Source organism: Macrosteles quadrilineatus, unplaced genomic scaffold (assembly GCF_028750875.1).
Source record: "Macrosteles quadrilineatus isolate MER2022 unplaced genomic scaffold, UCM_ALF_1.0 Scaffold_1__1_contigs__length_201487025, whole genome shotgun sequence".
In the NCBI taxonomy this organism is placed as follows: domain Eukaryota; kingdom Metazoa; phylum Arthropoda; class Insecta; order Hemiptera; family Cicadellidae; genus Macrosteles; species Macrosteles quadrilineatus.
This window is the reverse complement of record NW_026542594.1, coordinates 191,343,616-191,367,975: the sequence shown is the minus strand read 5'-3', so window position 1 is coordinate 191,367,975 and position 24,360 is coordinate 191,343,616. Positions and strand designations below refer to the sequence as shown.

General features: G+C 36.3%; 2 protein-coding genes across 6 annotated transcripts in view; one reads left to right on the top strand and one right to left on the bottom strand.

The window, feature by feature from the left end:
* Window positions 1–13,814, bottom strand: part of LOC128992722 (transcription elongation factor SPT6-like) — a 40,923-nt gene extending 27,109 nt beyond the window's left edge. Inside the window, exons 1-11 of one of the 5 annotated variants that reach the window (XM_054416456.1) lie at window positions 13,790–13,814; window positions 11,300–11,480; window positions 10,221–10,302; window positions 9,336–9,538; window positions 8,275–8,397; window positions 5,711–5,725; window positions 4,965–5,122; window positions 4,316–4,453; window positions 3,962–4,070; window positions 3,132–3,272; window positions 2,151–2,339 (exon numbers count right to left, since the gene is read on the bottom strand). In XM_054416456.1, coding sequence (XP_054272431.1) covers window positions 2,151–2,339; window positions 3,132–3,272; window positions 3,962–4,070; window positions 4,316–4,453; window positions 4,965–5,122; window positions 5,711–5,725; window positions 8,275–8,397; window positions 9,336–9,538; window positions 10,221–10,302; window positions 11,300–11,338 — 1,197 coding nt within the window. In that variant the 5' untranslated portion in view covers window positions 11,339–11,480; window positions 13,790–13,814. Of the gene's footprint in view, window positions 1–2,150; window positions 2,340–3,131; window positions 3,273–3,961; window positions 4,071–4,315; window positions 4,454–4,964; window positions 5,123–5,710; window positions 5,726–8,274; window positions 8,398–9,335; window positions 9,539–10,220; window positions 10,303–11,299; window positions 11,481–13,564; window positions 13,634–13,789 lie in introns of those variants that run through there. The other 4 variants (XM_054416464.1, XM_054416448.1, XM_054416479.1 and 1 more) reach the window with 4 other exon arrangements.
* Window positions 13,815–15,649: 1,835 nt separating this feature from the next.
* LOC128983396 (uncharacterized) lies at window positions 15,650–18,599 on the top strand. Its single transcript, XM_054402673.1, has 2 exons — window positions 15,650–16,663; window positions 17,600–18,599. The coding sequence occupies exon 1, from the start codon at window positions 15,714–15,716 to the stop codon at window positions 16,656–16,658; it is 945 nt and encodes a 314-aa protein (XP_054258648.1). The 5' UTR covers window positions 15,650–15,713; the 3' UTR covers window positions 16,659–16,663; window positions 17,600–18,599.
* The last annotated feature ends 5,761 nt before the right edge of the window (window positions 18,600–24,360 follow it).

Here is a 24,360-nt window from a genome sequence, read left to right as displayed (position 1 = left end):
GAGTCCGTCGTTGTTGCTTGCTGTTCACTTTCTAAGGGTTTGGAACCAGACGGGACCGATTGCGACTCACTAGGTCTAGTTAAAAAACATTTAACAGAAGCAGACTGTTGACGAGCTCGCATGTTTTTCTTGTGTTTTTCGCCTGTCATGTGACTCGTAACAGCGCGGCGGCCCATATTACTCAAATTAAATGTTTTTTGGCAAACTTTGCACTTAGCCACTTTTGTGTTTAGTGGTACACGCACAAGCCACGAACTAAACTCAACCTCGTTTAGCCAATTTTCTTGAAAAACTGTCAGTTTTGACATCGTTAATATAATATTAGGACGAAACGATTAATTAATACGACACTCAAAACCAAATCATACTGAAAAAACAATCGAACAATAACATTTACATTGCGCAATACCGGTAAGTAATGGCCGACCAAGACTCTGACTACTAACCACTTTTCGTGTCGTCAACGTCCGATACGAACTCCCCCACTTTCCATAAAAATGGAATCGCCCAGCCGTTGTCTTGACAACGGTCTCGTTATCGCAATCGCAGTCGCTGATTCGCTATGAGTCACTGAGCACGCGCATCATCATAATCGTCACTACCCACCCCACCACCCACCAAATTCAAGAATCCGACATTCTATTCTTTGTTTTTGAGGTGTTCTACTAAAAAACAAATTTCAATATCAACTAACTATTATTATTAATCAGTTATGTATATATATTTTATTGAAAAACATACTGTAACATCTTACTTTACATCACGAAAAAATGATAAATTGGTTTTTACAAATGTTTGCAGAAACTACGTGAACAAAATAGTCCGTATTTAAAATTCGAAGTATGTTGTAAATGTTAGGCTGTAAATAACTAATGCATTAGTGTGAGACATTTAGTCATCCGGCCTGTAATTTTGATAACAGAAAGAAAGAAATATATTGAGAACAACGTTAGAACAGAGGTAGAGTGTGTACGTGCGTGTGTGCGAGAGAGAGAGAGAAAGAGGGAGAGGGAGAAGGGAGACAACCGTAGAGAAACACAACAAACATAGGCGAATGGCTGGAGGGAGGGAAAGAGAAGATTGAGCAACGAAAGTGACCTTGAGGCATACTTAGCGACGTAGCTGTTGTAATGCGGGTGGTGGTGAAGGGGGGAGGGGTGGCAGGCGGCCTCACGGGGTCTCACAAAAACGATTACACCACTCAAAAATCTTTTTTAAACTCAAATATTTTTACTACTCGGGTACTCGACCAACCCTAGATAGCATAATTATTTGACGTTCATTCAGTTAAGTCATAAATTATCGGTAGGCTAAAAAATAATTCTTGCAATCAATATTAACCCATTATTTATTTTGGTAATGTTTATATTAATCATTAATTATAGTTATTTGTAGAAGAAACAAAATTTATTTAATTATTGAAGTCATTTTTAATAACAATAAAGCCAAGGAGCAGAGTGGGATTGGGCCACTGTCCCCCGCCCGATTTCCTCGCTGCTACTAGCAGACGAAACCTCTTGTCAACACGATAATGCGGACTCACGGCGGAAACGTATCCACGCAACAACATTCATTCAACTTTAAGTAATGTAAATATTCTGTGGTTATACTTTTCTATTGTAATCATCAATATATATCGCCAATCTACTTGTTTAACACAATTATTAAAATGCATATTTTCCCTGACCGTTTGCAAATTTCCCTGACTTTTCCCTGACTTTTCCAGAATTTTTTATATCCCTGACTTTTCCCGGTTTTCCCGGTTTTCCCGGTCGATCGCCACCCTGCTAACACCAAAGTTGGTCAGGTTCCTAACATGAACCAGTCAACAGCAAATCGGAGTGCACAAGTAGTTTTTTAGTGTCTAAAAAATTATATTGAAAATTATATTCAATCAGAATCTAGTAAATTTGAATATCGAATCCCAACTCGGATCTATTTCCAAGAAATTCGAATATCGAATCCGAACCCGGATCTCTTACCAGTAAATTCGAATATCGATTCCGAATCCGAATCCAGTTAGAAACAGTAGATTCGTTCTCGAATCCGAATCGAATATCTAAAAAGATTCGGATTCGATTCGTTTTTCGAACTATTCGCACAGCCCTGCAGTAAATCTAAATATAACATAACTTTTATGGTTATTGTACCTTAGCATCAAACTTGTAGACACGCCAAAGATCGTTGATGGTGAGTTCCGGCTGCACGTACTCTTTGCGGTAAAAAGCAATGAACGGAACTTCGAAGAAATGGTTCCTCATGAAATCCAGCGCCTTCTTGATCTTGCCCACCATTTGCGGTCCTCGCCGCTGTCTGTCGCGTTGCTCTGGCGGCCCGTCCTGAATATAACAGTTGTGAGATAAATAAACAAATTATGTCAAACTATCTAAACACAAGACATAGATGAGGGTTGTAGTAGGTGTTAGCTAAAATATTTTAATGAAGCTATCCAAGAAAAGCAGTAGCCTTAGCAGAAAGCACTGAGCCGTTATTTAAAGAGTTACGGAACACTTTTTACTAGTCAGAGAAGTTAAAAATAAACAGAAAATATACATCCACCACTAAATATCTTGCTACTGCTGGGGAGTCAAATGAATGCTTAGTTGACATAACCCCAACTATCCTAAATAAAGAGATTTAGGCCATTTCAAAACCTAATATTTGTTTTTTTAGGAATAGTTTAGCTAGCTTTCCTGAGAAAATAGAGACCAGAGGCTAATAGACACAAAACAAAAGAACACAAACATAACACTGATATTGTGTCCTGGAGTAAAACTTGTTCATAGAGTAGGTTGAAGAGGAAATCTACAAAAAAAAACTTACTAGCCAATTGGCATTCCTATATTATATTGTATCCTATATTGTAGTCTATGGTTGACATTCAAGAGCTATTTCGGTTCAAACACATCTGCTGCCAGACGTTTTTACATCATTTTATACGGCATTGTCGTCTGCTCTAATACACTCCGTTGATCAGCTACTCACGTCACATGGACGATTCCCGTAGCCTAGCTAATTCTGCAACCGATTTGAATTTCATTAACATGATTCGGTCAAGCTGGGTTATGGTTTAACACAGTGCGCTTAAAAAGGAATTTGTTGTATATATGTTGTAAACACTGTCAACATACCTGACTGGAGATGGTAGTTTTACAGAAAGCTTGTTTGTATATCCACTCGGCCTCCTTGTCCAGTTCGTCTGAGCCCTCGGCTGTCGGAGTGACTGGGAACTCTCTCAGTTGCATCCTCTCGGGGACATCCGTGTTACGTATCTACAAAACACACAGAGCAATGCATCAACATCGTCCCATTTAACTTGAAACTGAAATTCACGGTTTAGTGACAGTCGTCATAACAGATTTTCAAATAGATTTTTTGTATCATTATCAACTTGAATGCAACTGCTTGATAACTTGAATGCAATTGAAAACAATAATTTAGTAACAGACAAAAAAGTTCAACAAACGTTTCTCAGTGATTCAGGACCTTGTTACATTATTGGAGATTATGGATTTTTGATGCTGTATCTGTGTAATATAGTACCATCTTTTAAGGACACCTTTTAAGGACACCGGAAAATAGAATAAGCAAGAAAATAATTGACAAGTTGTGGAATAGCAAGAGTGACTTTAGGTGGATTACAGAGATTAAGGAGGGCATGAGAAGGTTGAAAATATCATTAGCAGATTTGGAAAATAAGTCAGAGGCGCTTGCAGTACTCAAAGACAAAAATATCATCCTGCCAATAGGAGCAAACAATCAGAGACAAGGAAGAGTGGTTTTGGAAGAAGAAAGAAAACAACGGTCGGAAAGAATGAAGAAGTATTGGGCGGACAAGAAGAAGAGACAGAATTTAAAAAGAATCTAACCATTATATTGACTTACGTGGTCCAATGCTGGCCATAAAATAATAATAAATAAATAGTACCATCTACTATCGCAAAATCTGAATCATACACACCTCATTATCCAAATCGGTGAAGTGACCTCTCTTGAGTTCACTGGGCTCGTATATCTCAAATATTGATTTTCTTGTTGGTTTTTTCTTCGCTGCCTTCTTTGGTTTTCTCCTGTAAGGTCAAATTTACATTATAGACAGCCGCTACTTTAGTTGTTTCCAAAATTCACAGCATTTTTCTCTTTTGTAAAAATTCACATACTATTCCCAGTTTTCCAGTTGCGCTAACAACAAAAATGTGAAAAATCAGGTAGCCTAATTTACTGACAAAATGGGTTTAGTTATTATATTTTTTTAACGTGGTTTGTTATAAATCTGAGGAATAAAGTAATTTGAGAGCTTAATTATCCAGCTAACCTTCTTTCAATGTCTTCATCTTCGTCCACGTACTCGTCTTCTTCGTCATCTTCTTCATCATAATCCTCATCACCGTATTTGTCAAACTCGTCGTAGTCAAAGTCAACACCAAAGATATCTTGAGCCTCTTGCAAAGCGCTGAAATCACAAGAAAATCATAAATCTGTAGATTCAGGCATGAACAATATATTTTTAAACGTGGTTTGTTCCTCTAATCTATTTTGACCTCAGTAGAATTTTATTAATATTTTTTTTTCTCATATTCAAGAATCAGAAGATTGCTACGATTTACAAATTGGTCATTTGTAAAGTGAATATTGTTATGCCTAGAGCAGAGTATGACTAATTCAATGGGTTTAGCTAAAACTTGACTTTTCATACAATAAGTAGACTGCTATTTCTATTTTTAAATCTAAAGCATGTTTTGATATGTGTGTCATGTTATGTTTTGCAATTCCCTGAAATTATCCTTTTATTTTAGGGCAAAATTTGCAGTGTCCACTTTTCCCTTCGGTTAAAACACTTAAGGAAAATAGTTAAGAGCTATGTTCATGTTTCAATTGTGTTACTCTAGCTATAAAATCAAAATATATTACGAACAAGTATAAAATATTCATAACCGATCTTAATTGAGACTATTTAAACTCACGCATCACTGAAGATGGGCTTTCTCTTCTTGCGTTTGTCTGCTATGGGCCGGCCGTCGTCGTCAACAATAAAGTCGTCTGCATCTGATTCTTCTTCCTCACCTTCCATATCGAGATCAGCTTCGGACCGATGGATCCGCTCGGATTCATGATCATCATCCTACCAAAAGAATTGTTAATACTTTTTTCACTCTACAGTTCTTTATAAGCTTCTGAAAGTCTTTCATACTTTATTTACAAATATTTTCCTGAATAAGTATATATTTAAGTAATTATTGGTAGCTGATTAAAAATAAACTTGATTACAATTGTTTGAGAGTTTAAACAAACAACAATTACAACTTGGTAAAATTACAAGCAATGGTAGCTGACCTGGAGCTCCTCTTAACAATAGAAAACCATATTTCAGGGCAATTAAATAACATTAAAAATTAAGTTGAATTGTAACCAGATTAAATTGTTTGTAAATGGTGAGGGAATGTTTTCAAATGAAAAAATGAAGACAATACAAGCTACTTATTGAACTGTCAACTAATTGAAGATAGCTAAGATGAAAATATGCTAAATGGTTAAACAACAAGCAATGTGCAATTCAATTTAAAATCAAGATGAGTGAATAATATGAGTACACACACTTTTAATTCGGCAGCATTTTCTTTCCAAAACCTTTTTACTTGACACATATTTACAAAATCAGCTGTACAACTAAGCACTGGGATATAAGGTTTATGATATGTAGGCAACGTACCCTTTCCTCCATCTCCTAATGTACCGGGGAGGACGCAGCAAGGCAGCAAACAAACACAAAGCATTAACAACACAACACATCAAAACACTACAAGTGAGAAGCAATGGTAGAGGGTTCTGCAATATATTTTCTAATTTCTCATTTTGATTTAAAACGTAATTGGCCCATTTTTTTATGGTACAATAGAACTCCAAATTATCAATCCAAACTCCAACTATCCAAATTGTCAATTCTCCTATTTGTTAATAGAAAGAATTTAAAAGCCCAAAACTACAGTTATAAGATGCGCAAAATAGCAAGGAATCGATGTTAAGAAGGCAGAAGCCGTGATCGCAGAAAAATCCTGAGCATATCCTGGAGTCCTGTAGACCTCTTCATTGTCCCCCGGAAACACGGAAACATCATCATCTTCCATGGTTGCGTGAATATCATTATTATCTTCTATGATTGAGACAAAATCTTGAAAATTTTCCGTGGTCTTTTGTATTAGCGAATTTCCCTATAGGGAAGTAGCTATCGCAGGTGGCACGGTAAGAGTAGGCCCAGGACCGATTAACTTTTTCATTTAGACGTCCCCAGAGGCCAAAAACACCATTTGCTCAAATTTGTATATATATTGGTCCGTGAACTTAAGTAGTTTTTGTCCGATTTTGATGAAATTTGGTTTAAATGCTTAATGCGGCCGATAAACTTTAATGAGTTTGGGAACCAGCATGATTGGACCATTGGAACAGGATTTTACAGGAAGTTTTATGGAGTAAAAATTGGTTTTTCTTATTTTTGACCCTCAAAACACAAAATTTTCCAATTTCTCTCTAAATCATTTTAAAGAGCTTAATAACAAAGATTTATTGTACCAAAGTGTTTTTTTACGGTTATTGGTTACGGAGAATATTGTAAAATGTTGCAGTTTGCTTGTTTATGGAAATATTTCGATCAAAGTTGGCAAATGTATTTATTTTATACTAAGCTACTAATATTTTACTAAAAACACACTTTATTATAGCCTCTCTTGTGGCAGCAAACCTAAGCACTTGTTAAACCTAATGTTATTTAAATGGATTTAATTTAAAATCAATTCAGGCAAAAGGAAATTCGCTTAGTCTGCAGGTTTGCTGCAGCATGGGTTATTATTATTGTCTCCCGCAGTCACGTTATCATCCACGCATTCTTTTAGCAAAAGCTTAGCTCGAGCGTAATTTTTCACTTGGTGCTCAAAGATATTTTTTATAAAATAGGCCTACTCAAAATTTGGATAAAAATGCAAGTATCAACATTTTTCATCATCCGATGTGGCACAGTCCCAATTAATTTGGATAGTTGGAGTTACAAGGCAACCAGTAGGCAGGCCTACTAACATGTTAATTAATTACATTGATTTGGTTCAATTGGAAAGGGCTAGACCTAACTGTACCTGAGAATTAAGGAGACAAAGGACTGGATAACCAGACTTACCTTGAAAATTGTATGCATCCCACTTCACAAAAGCAACACACAAAAAAATGAAAAGCTGAATTGAATGTCTACAATTTTTAAGGCAACCTGATTGTTCCTTTGTCTCCTATATACCTAACGTCAATTTATAATTTTCACTCAACAACATGTTTAAACAAGAAGTGAGGTCTACAACAATGTAAGCATATACAAAACATGTGAGTTGAAAACATGAGTTAGTTCTTTACTCTACTAACTACTGTGATTGCAGAACCCTTGATGATAGCAAAATCAGACAAAACACATAAGCTACTATGTACAGATCAAAAATGTTTCAAATGAGTAACAAATTCACTGGTCAGACATATAATTTTCAATGGTAGTATCACAATTTGTACATACTGTGTAAAAAAACTATTGAATGTAGGCTTTTAAATGAATAGGTAGTGGACCAAATCTAATTTCTATTTAATGTAAAATAAAAAATAATCTTGATCTTGATATTGGAAGTTTTAAAGCTGTGTGTAGATGAGCATTTTAACTAGGCTAGGCTAATTAATTTTTTAAAGGGATCGCTTACTAATATAAAGGCCTGCCCAAACTGCCGCAGTACGCAGTCCGCGGTATGGGTATTTATTTATACTACTTTGACAGATACCCCAGTAGCTGTATGGTAGGGTGCCCACACTGGTGTGGTACAGTGTACTTGGTACTGGGCGTAGCTATTAAAAAATATGTTGTAAGAATTTACGTACAGCACTGAGAATATGCGCATCCCTGAAATACCGCGCAGCAAAAATAGAGCATGCAGCTTTTTGGCGGTACGAGGGTAAATTGTACCACGCCGGTGCCGGTATACCGTGCTAGTGTGGGCACTCCCATTTAATAACATTGTTCTTTACTCGTACCGCATACCACGGCAGTTTGAACGAGCCTTAACCATTATATAGCTTACAAAACAAAAATGATGAGAAATGATGTTTGGAAACTAATAATCAACTTTTTAGCAACTTAAACAACCATCAATATTCAAAAAAATGTACATTTAGATGAAAAAATAACACAGCACACTTTTTAGTTAGAGGTAAAATAAAAACTTGTAAAAGATCAAAATGACGACTTTCACTCACGTGGTCTGAGCCGCCTTCAAACAGTTGGTTGGCGATTGCTTCTCTGTCTTCGCCCTCGTCTCCTTCTTGTTCTTCATTGCCCGAGTCGTCATCTTCGATTCTTTTCAGTCTTTTGAATCTTTTCTGTAAAATAATCATTTAATGTTTATGATGAAAGAGTGTGCAGTAAGAAGTCGGTAAAATACTTAAAGTATGTCTTAAATCGTATCGCAGCATAAAACTGTTCTTGGGATAACCAACTAAAGCCTACAATTCTTGAAACATTGTTGACATGAACACCTTCTTGAACATGAAAAATGATTTAAGTTAGTCCCTCTTAACTAAAAAACTTATGCTTTTTTATGCTTATTACTTTTAATAACTTTATATTTGCATTTCACTGACAACAAAAATATAAATCGTACAGAAAATAATCTAGGGTATAATCTTCCTCTGTTATCGTTCCATAAGCGCATTACGTACAAAAATCCCTTACTTAGATCAAAATAATGGAACACTGCTACAAATACAAATTAACTTAGAAAAAAGTTCCAGGTAATTAGAAGCACAAAAAAAGTTGTGTTTTCTACCAAGGGAACTCTTTTCTTAGGTAAATTAGTTGTGTATCCATCTTACTTATATTCCTAAGCCAAGTGTATCCAAAATAAACTGATACAAATAAACACAACAGTTAACTATTTGTGTAAGTGATAAATAATCAATCAAGTTTTAGTTTAAACTGAAACCAAGAATTAACTAAATCAGTAAATTCAAAAATGTCACCAAGCTTTGTAAAATATCTTTTACTTAGGCCATCAATAAATTTATAGAGATTATTAAAACGTCATAAGAATTGTTTTAGTGTAATATTTCCAGAATTAACAGCTGACATAAATTAGTCACACTATAAGAGGGAGGGGGGGTGAACAAATATCTAGGCTAAATATTTACTGGATCATGGAAAGGTCTACACAAATCTGAAAATACAAGACAGTTCTACAAAACCTGTAATAGGGTAAGGTAATCAACAGATTAAATTTTTTTTTATTCAAATCTTAAAAAATTATAGGAACTGTACTTACTTTGCGCTCAATTTTTCTCCCCAAGTTTTCTTCTAAAAGGTCGTAATCTTCATCCTCTAACCGATCATCAAAATCTTCATCATCACTTTTTTTCCGTTTTTTAGATCCCCCCGATGCATCTGAATCTTCTCCACTTTCGTCTTCCTCTATTGGATTGTCATCAATAAGATCTTTCAATTCTTCCCGCAGCTTTTCATCGTCATCTAAAAAGTTGAACAAGATATATTTCTATTCAAGTGTATTTTATAACCAGACTTAATGATTAAATTGTCTTTTCAAAGTTGTCAAACGTTGATTCAAACTTATTTTTAAAGCCTAACAAGACAGTAACACAGTGATATTTGTAAATTTAAATAGGTAACTCTAAAGCTAAAAGCTAAAGTGAACTACTAGGGTAAGACTTAACAAAAAATAGCTCTTTGTAATTTGGGTTTCTTTTTCTCCGGGTAGATCAAAACCTCTTGATGATTCAAAACTCTTGATAGGGCTTATCTTAAATCACTTTAATTTGCTTGGCTAATTCAATTTTAATTGATCAAGCATCTAAGTTGCTGAATGTAGAATGCCAGGTCACCAGATAGGACAAAAAAGCTTGGACAGTTATGAAAATGGTCTACTGACAGATCGGGTCGATTGACAAAAACATCCAAGTCTGATCAGTTAACAACCAACAGTGACGAGACAGGACAAGACTCTAATGACTAGTAGTAAAGACTGCAGTAAAAACTAGTTTGGATATTACTTTTTTCAAAGTTAAAAGAATGAAGAATAATTTAACTTAGATGGTAAATAATTCTTAAATAGTTTCATGTTTGTAAGCTACATTTTTTAACAAGCTCAACATTTAATGGCCAACAATAGGCTATGTTGAAATATTTATTGTACCTTCATCCTCATCGTCGTCACTTTCCATGGCCTTGAGTTTCTTCAGTTTCTTCTTCTCGTGCGGTTCCATCTCCTCCTCATCCTGAAATATGCATCACATTGTTAAAAACTATCTCTGAAAGTTAGTACGGTAAGTTATGTCAAAAGTGAACTGCCATGTACAGTTTAGATATTTTGTACATCCTACTGGTCATTTTAAGTTTACGTGCTAAACTTGTGCTGTCAAATGGTGTCAAAACACTACTGTATTTGAATTTGTTGATGTTGAGTTTTTCTTTAAATTAGGTAACAATGGTAGCACTGATCTGGTCTAGGCACTAGCAGCCATTTAGCTGTGGCTGGTAGCTCTGGTTTATGGTTAAATAGCCCAATGGCCTAATGTTGTATGGTTAAACTTTAAGTTAATTTTATGCAATTACTGACAATTGATAATTATAATTTTAAACCCACAAAAGAACAAAAACATAAGGCCTCAATGAGCGTTTTACTTACCTAAAACTTATTAAAAACCCCGACAAATGATAGTACAGTACAGTAGTCGCAGTTAGTCTGGGCACGCGGACCCTTGTGTACTAGCCGTGCTGAGAGTAACGGCTCGCTCACCCCCACAGCCTCGCTGACCCCAGAGAGCCGTGTGGGCCAGATGTTTTTGGAATGAGCAATAAACACTCCCCTCTACACCCCCCGCCCTAGCACGGCCGCGTGCTCAGACTTGCTGTGACTACTGTACAGGAAAAGTAGCCTAAGGATTTCAAGATAAAACCCAATATCTTTCTTATTTTCATTTAATTGACTTAAAAACATAGTGTTCATAAATAAATCTTTGGTAACTTAGTAGACACTACTTACAATACCGGTACCTAGGCAAAAAATTAGGCTTGTTACAAGGCAAAACAAGTAAGAGTGTTTATATTAAATAGACCCTAGGTAATTAAATTGTAAATAAATAGGTAACCTAAATTTTAGATGCCTGAACATTGGGCATCATCCTGTGCATTTACCCTGGACTTACATTAGGCTACTAAGTTAAAAAAACCTAGAAGCTTAAATTAAGATAAGGTATTTTAAGTTTTTCTTACATCACTCTCCTCAGCTTCAGAGTCCAAGAAGTCAGCCATGTTTTCCTTGTTGTAGGCTTTGTTACGTACGGGTGTTGTCTTTTGAAAACTTGTGCTGGTAAAGTTGTGAGAGAGCGCTTAAATGGTGTTAGTGTTTCTTTTGGTTCTCAGTAATTGGATTTAAACCAATTGTTGCTGCTACCTGAAAGCAAAAAATTTAAAAAATTAAATGTTTAATAAGAAAATTATGCCCTCAATGGGCCAATAAACTAAGGTTTGTAATATTAGTTTCATAGAATTACGCCTATGAATTGTTTTATGAAAACTAGGCCTTAGTAACTTATTGTGACAAGTCAAGTCAACTCAAGTTGATTACAGACTCGATGCAGTAGGTTTTCAACTTGAGTATAACTAAACAAGTATTTTACGAGTTAAACCTTAAATCAGAACAGAAGCAACTTAAGCCTTAACTTACTTTCGCTCCACTTAACTTATGTGGAGAAAGCCAAACATATGAGATATGAACTCAATACACTAGCCAACTATAACTTAATCACAAAAAAAAGTGAATTGGCTGGAAACGAGTCTGACTCGCAAAACTTACACCCCATTGGCCAGAAGAAAATAAATCAACCGACTCACTCTGGGACAAGAGTTGACCGACTTAACTCGTTACGTATTTTTACCACAAATTTGCACTCACAAGGAGGAGCCGAACTCACTATCAGTTGTCAGAATAAGCTGAAGTCTAGTGGCAAAAAATTAATCGGCCCCTGAACCCTGAATGATCGGGCCCTGACAAAAGGTCTAGCAACGATAGCTCGGAATCCAAAGGATAATTTACATCAATGTCACTACCTACTTCTCCAGGATCATCAACCTGCCCTTCAACATCACCTAAATATTCTTCTCGAAAGCACAACGTGTAGGCTTATCACTGCTGTCCATTTTTATCACTGAAAAACAACAATTTTAACAAAACAAACCCTCAGTGACCGATGTGAAGGTTAACCAAGTTGCTTACAAACGCACTTCGTCTGTCAGCTGTAAGTACAATAAGTAGATCGGCAGGAAATTGATAAAGGTCTAGAAACAGACATCGAGAGAAAGCATAGAATCTGACGATACCAATGATACCAATATCGATCTAGTACAAACCGATTCAGCCAGTCCCAGAGCCTTCACAGTAAACGATGTTTGTGTGTCGCTACAGCTGACGATACCAATGATACCAATATCGATCTAGTACAAACCGAATCAGACAGTCCCAGAGCCTTCAAAGTAAACGATGTTTGTGTGTCGCTACAGCAACACATAACACCCGGAGTGTTAAATCAAATTCTTTAAGAAGAAATTCACTTTGTTTGCACGTTTGCTATATAGGCTAATGGGGTATTTCGTTGCAACAGGTCTTTGACCTTAGGAAAATTGTCCAAAGGGGAATACGAAGTCAGAACACTTTTCAGCCTAGGGTACGGCCTATGCTAGGCTATCTAAGAACAATAAAATTAAGTTTTTATGAAACACATAAACTTAGGCCTAACTTACAGCTCTGTGTAACTTAAGTAGGCCTAACATGTCTGAATCCTAGGCTCTATTACAACTGCAACTTCCCTATAACTGAATTTAGTTTTTATAGGGGAATGTCATTAACTTAATCTCTGTTTGATTGAAGCACCAGCACCATTGTTTATGTATTTTAATTTTAGAAGTTAAGATTGGCCTAGATTGCCAGTGATAAATGTAAATTCGTTGCAAATTTGTATTTATTATTTTGATTGAATAGGCTAGGCCTAGTTTAGGCCAAAAAAGGCATTATCAAGTTATTGAGCTATAATAGGCAGGCACCAAAATCCTAAAAATCTTACACTAGCAAAATACTAGACTACTAAATTTGCTAAGCCTAATGGCCTAAATAGATAGGACTAGTCTATTCCAGAGGACTAACTTATGATAAAAACAGATGGTAGCCCAGAACAAATAAGTAACTTAGGCCTAAGTATATAAACGACATCATTCATTTATGAAAATTTAAACAAAAGGCTATATTGGATTATTGGAATTTGACACTAGGCCTAGGCTACAGCTAATCAAAATCTGTAAAAGTGTCTAGGCTTAGGCCTAGAAGTGGAAGCTGGAAGCTCACTTAACTTACAATAGGCCTACCCTTCGCGAGCAGAAAGCTCCGAGAATATCACACGAACTAAACTTACAAGAAGATAAATAATAATAGATAATACCTAAGAGTGGCTGATAATTGAAATATTATAGGTACTGTAGGCATACTTTTAGTTTTATCTTAATTTGTAAAGTTGGTCCTTGGGAAGATTTTACTTTGGCTGAAAGTTGGTTATTGTTAACTCCAAAGATAACTATAAACGTTGAATATTAACTGAATTTATACAAAAAAGAAATGTCTTTAATATTTTACTAAGAGTCCCAATAATAGTTTTAACAAAGAGAATACTTATTAAACTGGTTTTAAAGAATAGTACATCGTTTGGTACATACCTTCCGTGAGCAACAGCAACAGAACAGAAACACAAAAAAATAAAGGCAAAAGGAAAAGATAATGGCAGGACAGAATTTAGCTTGACCAATGAAACTCGATTTATTAAACAGCAAAAGAGCAAATATTCCAAAACACTTGTACCGTTGATTATTTTGTAGACTAGGGATTTACCTACTAACTTTGGGTTCTTAATGACGTTTTGTTTCGAGAACCTTTTACCTTTTACCTCTTCTTTCTTCGCCACAGTGCTCAGATCGGGGAGTCGTCAAAATTTCTCCTTCTTCATCTTCTTGGCAGCCTTTCAGCTAGCCCAATGTGTGTGTTCTTGTATGTTGTTATATTTCAACGATTGATGAACCTTTGTTATATTTCGTAAGAAATTAGTTTCCTAGAGTCCCAAAACATTCTATAATTACCATCCTCTTGACCGTTGACCATTTCTGGATAGGTTGCATCATTAATTATACAAATATCATAAAACTTACAAATAAAAAAATATATGAAAACCAGCACGGGTTTGTGAAAAAACAGATAGACAATCAGTGCCATATGCCTGGTCTCATACGTGTCTCATACATAAACAGAGTGGTAAGGGAAGGGATATGGATTCACGTCAGCAAGTAGCAAGGATGTTCTTTGATTTTAGCAAAGCATTTGACCTCGTGAACCATGACATACTATTGAGCAAAATGAATTATCTGGTCATTAAGATGATCTGTACTAAGATTCTCAAACTGCAAAAACAAGCCCTAAAAATATTTACAAGCAGCGAAAGACGGGAACATTGCAGACATCTTTTCAAAATGCTGAATGTTTTTACCATTTTCAATCAGTTCACCTATAATTGCTTTCTATTTACGTCAAAAGAAATTTGAACTCTCATGAAACAAGAGGTGACATGCATCATATGCATGACCATAATGTCCGAGGTGCATGTAAATAAAATACAGATCGCTATAGACTAACTATGACGAGAGATAGTTTCCCTGCAATAGCTGTCAGGATGTACAGTACAATGCTCTGCCTGATAAAATAACAGAACTTGACACAAAAGTGATCACAAATAAAATTAAACAATTTTTATTGGAGAACCCATTCTACTCAACTACTGAGTTCTTCAAGTATGAGAACTCACTTGAACAGCAAGTATTACGACTATCCGCAGGACTACCCCGAATTAGACCAATTCGTATATACCAAGGCAAAAATGTGGTTCGGATTCCACTATAAACTGTAGGTCCCTTAGTTGCCATTAGCTGTATGGGCTATTAACAGCTGTGTCTAAGGAATATGTCGGCCTTATAGTCACTAACAAGACTTCAAGATCGCACCACTCATCCTACACTCATCTCCATTCATACTTGGCTTAAAATACCTACTTTGTATTGTCGCCATTTCAGCGAAAAGTATAATAAAAAGTATTAAAACAATTTATTGTTAATCTGGCTTAGTAAAGGACTTTGAGTTTGACTTTTATAAGTGTTTAATTCCACCAAAAAGAACCAAACAACATTAAAGCAAGCTTCTGATTTTACAATAAGATAAGTATACTTGTCTTAGCTAGTCCATGGTAATATACATTTTGTTTGTTTTCCCATACGATTAATTGAATAAACAATAAATGCAAGTAAATTTATGTGGTAAATAGACTAAATAACAAACTGGATTTAATATGGATCAGTGACTGTTGGAGTGTATAATCAATGCTGTCGTTAACGATTCTCACTGCTGCCTTTGACACTAATGTGATTTTTCATTTACAGGACTATGTTTCCGTTTGGCAGCCCTAGGTCTTGCGTCGCGCATTGAAATGTATTTTCATTTTTAACCTAACTTAATTTAAGCTTTCCACCATAAGCTCTAGATAATGCAATTAAGATAAGTATTATTTTTAATCCTTTTTGTACAAGTTATGTTGTGAAAATGACATTCTGGAGTCATTGCAGATTCCAAGGTGATCATCCAACTATTATTTTTATGATATTTGATATCTGTGATAAACCTAGGCATGAGTTTATAAAATGGTTACAAGATCAAAAGTTAATTGCTTCCCATTATGAGTGTGTTAATTGTAAGAAGCCTATGGCTTTAACTGAAGATAAAACCACAAGTGATAGGCTTGTGTGGAAATGTTCTACAATGGAGGGATCAAGGCATACTGTGAAACGCTCAATCCGGAGAGGTTCATGGTTTGAGCATTCTAGCTTTTCTCTTCAAGATGTTCTCCTATTGACTTACTATTGGTATAGAGAATACCCTCACAGAACAGTGCAATATGAACTTCAAACTAGTTCTGCTCGTATAATCCTGGATTGGTATAATTTCTGTAAAGGTGCTTGTGTTGATATCCTCTTAAGCCGCAGCACTCCGATTGGTGGACATGGGATTAAGATTGAGCTGTATGAAAGTAAGTTTTGGAAACGAAACCATGGGGAAGATAACAGGGTTGTAAACCAATGGATTTTTTGTGGACTGGAAAAAGACACAACTAGTTGTTTCTTAGTGACTGTAAGTGACAGATCTCCCAAAACCATCGTGAAGATACTGAAACAGTACGTCCTGCCAGGTTCGATTATTTACAGTGACATTTGGAAGGACGGTACCATTGAGCAGGATGTACACCAACACATTTCTGTGCATCATGACATCACTTTCAGGGACATGGAAAATGGAGGTGTGGGCAACACAACTGAAGGCATATGGACCATGATCAAACGGCAATTCCCTGCAGCCAGAAGGAGTAAAGCTTTGTTTGACGGATTCATCGGGGAATTCATGTATAGAAGGATACTGAATGAAGCTCAGGATGGGTATCTTCAGTTGTTAAATGATATCACCCGAGTCTACAAACCAGCAACAAGTGGTTAATTCAGGTAAGTTATGCTGTTTTCATTGTGACCTGTGATCTAAGGCTACCGTACCGGAAGTAACAACACTGAAGTATTATAATTTGGTGGGCACAGGGTTATGCCTTCTGGAAGGTATATTTAATTGGTTTTATCTAAAAATAAAGCTTTAGATTTCTGAATATTCTGGATCTTTAGGCCACTAACTTAAGTTAGCCTAGTTCTACAGTTGCCCCTTATAAAGTACATCAGTAACATCTTGATTAACCTTAGGGAGCGAGCTGGTCTAGTGGTTAGAGAGCAGGACTCCGGATCCTGAGGGGTCCCAGGTTCAAATCCCACCAAATCACCTATGGATTTTATCTAAGTGATAATTCCGTAACCCCTAGGTCTAGCCTGAAGTAGGCCTAATGTGAAAAACAATTCCGGGCTCGTGCCAAGCGTCCTATGACAAAAAAAACCTTGATTAGCCTAGCCAAAAAAAGGTGAAGCTAATAAACTGTTTTTCCGGTTAAACCGACGTCCCCAAAAACTCGTTAAAACGGACTGTTTAATGGCATACTGTAGGCCTATACAGTATTCGTCTTAAATTTAGGAGAGCATTGTATTTAGACACGTGATTAGTGATTACTGGTCTCAAATCTTCCCCACGAGAACGGTCGTTTCAGTCCCGCCCACTTCCTGCCGATCTACTCCGGTTAAACCAATGTGCTGATAAAAATTGTCCGGTTAAAGAAATGTCATTTCTGCTGAGTGTAGTCCGGTTAAAGAGATGTCATTTCTGCCGAGTGTAGTCCGGTTAAACCGATGCCCGGTTAAAAGGTATCCGGATAAGAGGGAGTCTACTGTAAAAAGGCTTGAAGGTGCATAAAAGTTACAGCTAGACTTCAAGTACATTTCTTGACGTGATTGTTAACCTCAATTTTATAATTTTAACTACATTTGTTCCTTTTTTTGTTGCAGCTCCGAAACATAAGCAGAATCCTCGTGTTAATAAGATGTACACAGAATAATGAAAACCTCAAGATCTAAAATGGAACCGTACCGTAATTGGTATTGTATATATGACTATAATAAGCTTAAGATTTGGTTTGCGTTTACTACTAAAATAACACGAACAAATTGGTCCAGAATCCATGTAAACAATGTATTGTAACGTGTTAAAAGTACCATGTTAAAGTTGACTTTCGTGTAAAGAGTAGGCAATAGCGTTTTTGACTCATGAAGTGCAATTGTTTCTGTAATGTAAAATATCATTAATCAAGGTTGTATTTGTAATTAGTTTGAAGTAGGCCAATACAAAACTGTAATATTACAAACTCATCTAAAGAGTATAAAGACAGGTTCCTTAAATATTCCGTTAGACATTTAAAAAAAATATTGGGTTTTTCTTTTTTAAATTTTTTAAGGAATGAATTTCATAATGCATTCCTGCATTGTGAGTCTTTTTTCACCTCCATTTATGATTTCCAATTACATCCTTTTTCTTATGTGTAGGCCTATTGTTGATATAATTAGCCTATTTACTTTAATTGGCAGATTGAAATTTTTTTTATTGTAAAACAAAACCGTCAAGAACATTTAACCATTAATAGTGAGGATTTTTAAATGTTTAAAGTGTTATTTTGCTGAATCATCGTTGTTTATTTTTAACATAGCTCTGATCGACTGCTTCTGTATTGTCAAAATTTGGTCTGAAACATTAACGTATTGTGGAACATTAGATATTGATGATAAACCTACAGCATAATATTTTACCAAGTAAAATTAAATTGCAAGTCTAAATGTGAAGATAAGTTATTGCAAATTAGGCTCCAAGTTAAAGTAGCCTACAGTATTAGTTTTAACAAAGTTATAAATTAGAGAAATTGTATAACCTTAATTTATCTGTTAGAACTCTTTTGTTGGGTTTACCATTATTTTATTTTATTAACATTTAATCTTATTTTTATAGGTATACAAAAGCTCCATACATTTTTAAATCTGTTTTGCTATGTTTTGTTTAGGAAGTATTATTAGATGTTGATTTTGTTTTGTGATTTCACTTATTTTCTCAATTGTATATAACTCTTTGTATTCTATATCTGTTAAAAAATATAAAAATGTAAACCTAAGCCTATCAACTAATTTTATGTTTGATAAATTGGCTGTTTAAATTTATTTTTTAAAACATCTCTTCCAGTAGGCAGTTTGTTTGTCAGCGCTAACAAACTAGCTTACAAGTAAAATAAGACTAATATTGTCTACGTTGGCGAAAACTATCAAAAGTGTAAACTAAAAGTTTCTTGAGCAAATGCAACATGTAGGTTTAGTGCTTTCCTCCTTGATGCCAGAGGAACTGGTCAACAACCGGAGTTGTATTTTGCTCACTAACAAGCCCAAATTTTTACTCCCTCTATTGCTTGTTTAAATGACGTTTACAGAAATGTAATTCTTTTCAGTGAAATTGGCCATCTTTCATAGGAAATAGAATAAACATACTCCCTTTTAAGATACCGGGTGTTCAAAAAGACTGGACACCTCTTAAAATCTTTTTAACCAAATTGGTTAGAAAATTCAAACTCTGCACAACTACATTCTATGTATAAAAAATTGCTCTGCGTTCATTAATGAAATAAATAAAGGGGTTTCCTGACTTGTTTGAACACCAATAACAATAGAAACTTTAAATGGCTGCCATTTTGCAATAGGTGAACCTTTTGAAACGTGGTTTCCGGCACTGAACTTCAGTTAACAAGCCTTTTAAAACGATGTGCATATCAACCTCTGCTTACGTTAAATATTAGTACCTACTCCTCATGGGCAGTCCCCCGGTGGAGGTAAAAAATAGTAATCCTTCCAATAGTTCAGTAGTTTTTATACTTTGTGCAAAGTTTGAATTTTCTACCCAAATTTGGTTAAATAGCTATTAGGAGGTGTCCAGACTTTTTTAACACCCGGTATATCATCCTTATGGATTAGCTGTAGACAAATGTTAGTTCTGCCAGGTTTATTTAGAGGGTGTGTTTTTGTATTTTTCCGTGTTATTTCTAAACTAGTTTAACTAAATAAAACACTTTAATTATAAACAATAGATAATTCTCTGGGTTTGTAACAAAAAAATAGAACACTAATCATAAAATTTACGCTAAATTAATCAAAAAATATAAATTTTTACTCCCTTGGCAGTAAAAGTTAATGGTGACACGCAATGAATATATTGAAAAAAGCTTCTAATTTCATGGTGAGGTAGCCTCTGGATCACTACATTTAAGCTAAAAAGTTTTAAGTTACCTGGCTTCGTCAAGTGATCCTTCTTTAGTATTTCACTACTATAGTTTCGGACTTGAAAATAAGTCCATCTTCAGGCAAAAACGTCAATAGGTCATCTAACCAATTTGGTTAGATTCGTCGATACACTCAAAACACATACACGAACACGAAAAACACAAAAAACGACTCATCTTCCGGCGTCGCCACACGTGTCCCCCGTGATTAATTACACTGGCCAGTTTTTTACAGTATTATATTCGTTTTTTGTGTTTTTCGTGTTCGTGTATGTGTTTTGAGTGTATCGACGAATCTAACCAAATTGGTTAGACCTATTGACGTTTTTGCCTGAAGATGGACTTATTTTCAAGTCCGAAACTATAGTAGTGAAATACTAAAGAAGGATCACTTGACGAAGCCAGGTAACTTAAAACTTTTTAGCTGAAAAAAGCTGTTTTTGCTCCACTATGACATAAAATATGTTCACACCTTTAACAAATGTAAATTTGGGACTTAGCTAAAATCTACTATAATGAAGTAGGCTGCTAAGTAGTTCTGACTATAGGTTTCTTTGTTTACCGTCCATTGATTAATTCCCCCTGTGCCATCTTAACAAGACCGAATAACTAGGTATAAGATATTAAACGACAATGACCAATGTAAAGCCTGTATATAGTGTAAATACATTCTGAAAATTGTGTATATCATAAATGTGTCGTAGAGTGTTTTAGTGTTTATAAGAAATCTGCTCACTTCACTTAAACGTTTTGATTAATCGTTACTGTTACCTTGCCTTCTGTATTAAGATACATAAAAGCTAATAAATTTATTACATAACTCATATACAGTGTTGTTATTTACCATGATAATTACCTACTTGTGTTAGTGGGTTTTCAGCATAACCCATTGAGACGTGCATCGAATGGCAAATAATGTTTATCTTTTTTTAAACCTTTTTTTACCAGTCGACTTGGGCTACAGAGGCCTGTGTGTGGTACGTGTCCAGGAAAAAAGGGGTGAGCTGGTACAGTACAAGGGTGAACTGTACTGATAAAAAGTAGTGGCAGGTGGCAGGTACCAGGATCTGGACCCACAACATCGTTGCCTCAGGCCCGAAGTCCATTGCGCTACCGACTGAGCCACCGACTCATCAAATGTTTGCAGATATGCTGCCAATCAAACCCGTACTGAAGTCCAAGTCGCTAACCTCTAGGTTGTGGATAGCTAAGTATTTATAGTAGAAAGTCTTAGAATTTCTTAAGCGTCTTTAATTTTGCTCTGTTAAAGGAGGCTTTCTGTTTTATGTTATGACTTTGAAGGACAATTGGCATAAATACATTTAACAAATGGTTTCTTTTATAACAATTTATTTGGCTGGTCCCAAATTTAAAACAGACAAACCTGATTGCATTAAATTTTTAAAGGTCTATATCAAACAATGCAAATTCATACTCTAAAACCGAATTGCAGAGTAAATTGTGGAGGCTTTGGTAAATATTTTTGTAGCCATTGGCCTTAAGTGCTAAATCATATGGCAAAAAACATCATGAGTCATAATTAAAATGCAATGAAGGACACTATTAAATTAACCGGATGGTGTGCATTAGGCCTAGGAGCAGCAGAGAACGTATTTTTGTGTTTGGCTGAATGTTAGGGAAGTGAAAGAAAATTCATGTTATGACCTACCAGTATTTATTTATTGTCCACAAACTACTTTGTTTTATTTTGTTTATGTTCCCTGCTTTGCCGGGGGCGGTGGGGCTTGCTTGCTCTGACAACCTCGAGAGCTATACCGGCGGCAGGGTAGCTACTGGTAAGGCCTCCCTTGCCGGACAGGTCTTCGTGAGGTAGGAGCAAGACTAAAAAGGATACCCTGGTCCTTCAGGTTTGGGTTGGGCGTAAAGCTGAGAACCTTACGCCGGTAAAAGTCACTCATTCAGAAACGCCAACATTTTGCCTCGGACCCGAATAGAAGTAACGGATTTAGACCCAAGCTCCTGTTGAATGTAATTTTATTTTTATATAATATGTTTGCTGTTACTTGTTCTGTATTTAATTTAATTTATGTTGGTAACAGCTGATCATGTGTAAATAGTTAGGATTGTTTTTATTGTAATGAGAATTGTTGAATAAGTTATGTTTGAGTAAAAATGTTGTGTTATGGGCCCAGAAAAATCCATTAATTCAACCATAACTGTAAAAACAAGAAGTAATCTTCTAGTAAAACCCTAAGAGTTAAAGTGTAGTGAAGGTGAGTGAAAAAGTAAAAGTAAGACTAACAATGGCATCAGTAAAAGAAGATGATTTCGTAGAAAAACTCAAAGGAGTTGAAACTTTTCCATTGTGGAAATTTCAGATTAAAATAATATTTCAATCCAGTGATTTGATGAGTATTGTTGATGGTTCTGAGAAACTTGAAGATATGGGTGATGGAAAGAAGAAGGCTGATTGGATTAAAAGAGATGCCAAGGCTCAGAAGTGTATAGTTAGTTCTATTGAGAAGGGACCGATGTTACATATTATCATAGATAAAACATACTCCCTTAGTAGATTTCCCATCCTTATGGAACAGCTGAAGCCAATTTTATTGTTAGTTCTGTACGGTTTTCTGTAGAGGTCGTGTTTTGTTTACAATTTGTTTCCCGTTATTACAGCCATTTAAAACCTCGTTTAACCAAATAATACGATCTAATCATAAACAATAACTTGTCCCCTAGTTATATAACCAAACAGTAAAGCACAAATCAAGAAATTAACCCTAAAATAATAGAAACAAAGTTTCGTCGACACTAGCGCCTTTGTGTCACGTACATGAACTAGACACGAAAAACCAGGCCCGTTTTTGACCCTGTCAGCGCCCTAGGCACGTCTAATAGTAGCGCCCCTTTGCAATATATATATAACAGGGTGTACACCGACCGGGAAATCAGGGAATCATGGGGGAGATTTTTGAACCGTGAATTTTGTATTTCTACCTGGAGTTTTCAATTTTCCGTGATCGCGCATGACAACAGTGACGTTTCCGTGACCGCGGGAGACGATAATATGTCTACACACGGCCGCGAGGGATGATCAAAATTTTCCGCGATCGCAGAAGACGATAATGGTATCTACAGAGCCGCAACGGATGATCAGAATATTGCCACAATCACGGAAGATGATGATAATGTCCACACGACCGCGGGAAACCGCAAGAACTTTGCCGCGACAGCGGAAGACGATGATGATCTTCACAAAACTGCAGGACATGATTAAAATTTTGCCGCAATCGCGGGAGACGATTACCATGGATTCATGACTGCGGGATACGTACGATATCTACAGGACCGCGGGTGATACAATAAAATTTCTACACGGCCACGAGGGATGATCAGAATATTGCCGCGATCACGGAAGACGATGATAATGTTCACACGTCCGCGGGAAACAGCAAGAATTTTGCCGCGTTCGTAGAAGACGATGATGATCTCCACACGACTGGAGGAAATTATTATCATTTTACCGCAATCGCGGGAGACGATAACGATGTCTTCACAACTGCGGGAAACGATTACGATGTCTACAGAAACGCGGAATACAATAATGCTGCGATCGCGCAAGACGATGATAATGTCCAAATGACCGCAGGAAAAGATAAGAATTTTGCCTCATCCGCAGAAGACGATTATCTCCATATGTCCGCGGGAGATGATTACCATTTCGCCACAATCGCGGGAGGCGATTACTATGTCCAAACGACCGACGGGGACGATATAATAATGTCTTCACGGCCGCGAGGGGTGATCAGAATTTTATCGCAATCGCGCAAGACGATGATAATGATAATGATAATGTTGCCTAATTTGCGTAAGAGGATGATAATCTCCACAAGATCGAGGGAGATGATTACCATTTTGCCACAATTGCGGGAGGTGATTACTATGTCCACACGACCGCGGGGGACGATAAGATGTCTCCACGGCCGCGAGGGGTGGTCAGAATTTGACCGCGATCGCGCAAGACGAGGATAATGTCCTCACGACCGCGAAGAAATATCAGAATTTTGCCTCATTTGCGGTAGACGATGATAATCTCCTCACGACCGCGGGATATGTTCATATATTGCCTCGATCATGGAAGACAATTTTATGTCCGAACAACCTGACTGCAGAAAATAGTAAGAATCTTGCCGCAAACGCGGGACGAATACGATGCCTACATGGCCGCGAGGGGTTATCAGAAGTTTACCGCGATAGCATGCAAATACTACCACGAATTTTTTTTAATTTCCAAATTTTTGGCGCCCCCAAAAAAGCCAATTGCCTCGCGCCCTAGGCACGTGCCTACCGTGCCTATTCGGTAAATCGGCCCTGCGAAAAACGTGCTTCAAAATTTACAATGGGATGAGAAGTCTACTTGTGTTGGTTAGTCTATGATATTATCAACTGTGAGAACTCAAGAGAAATGTTTTTGAAGCTGTGTAATATTTATGAAAG

Excerpts from the sequence above, each read along its gene's own strand:
- LOC128983396 (XM_054402673.1), top strand. The coding sequence starts at position 15,714 with ATGACATTCTGGAGTCATTGCAGATTCCAAGGTGATCATCCAACTATT.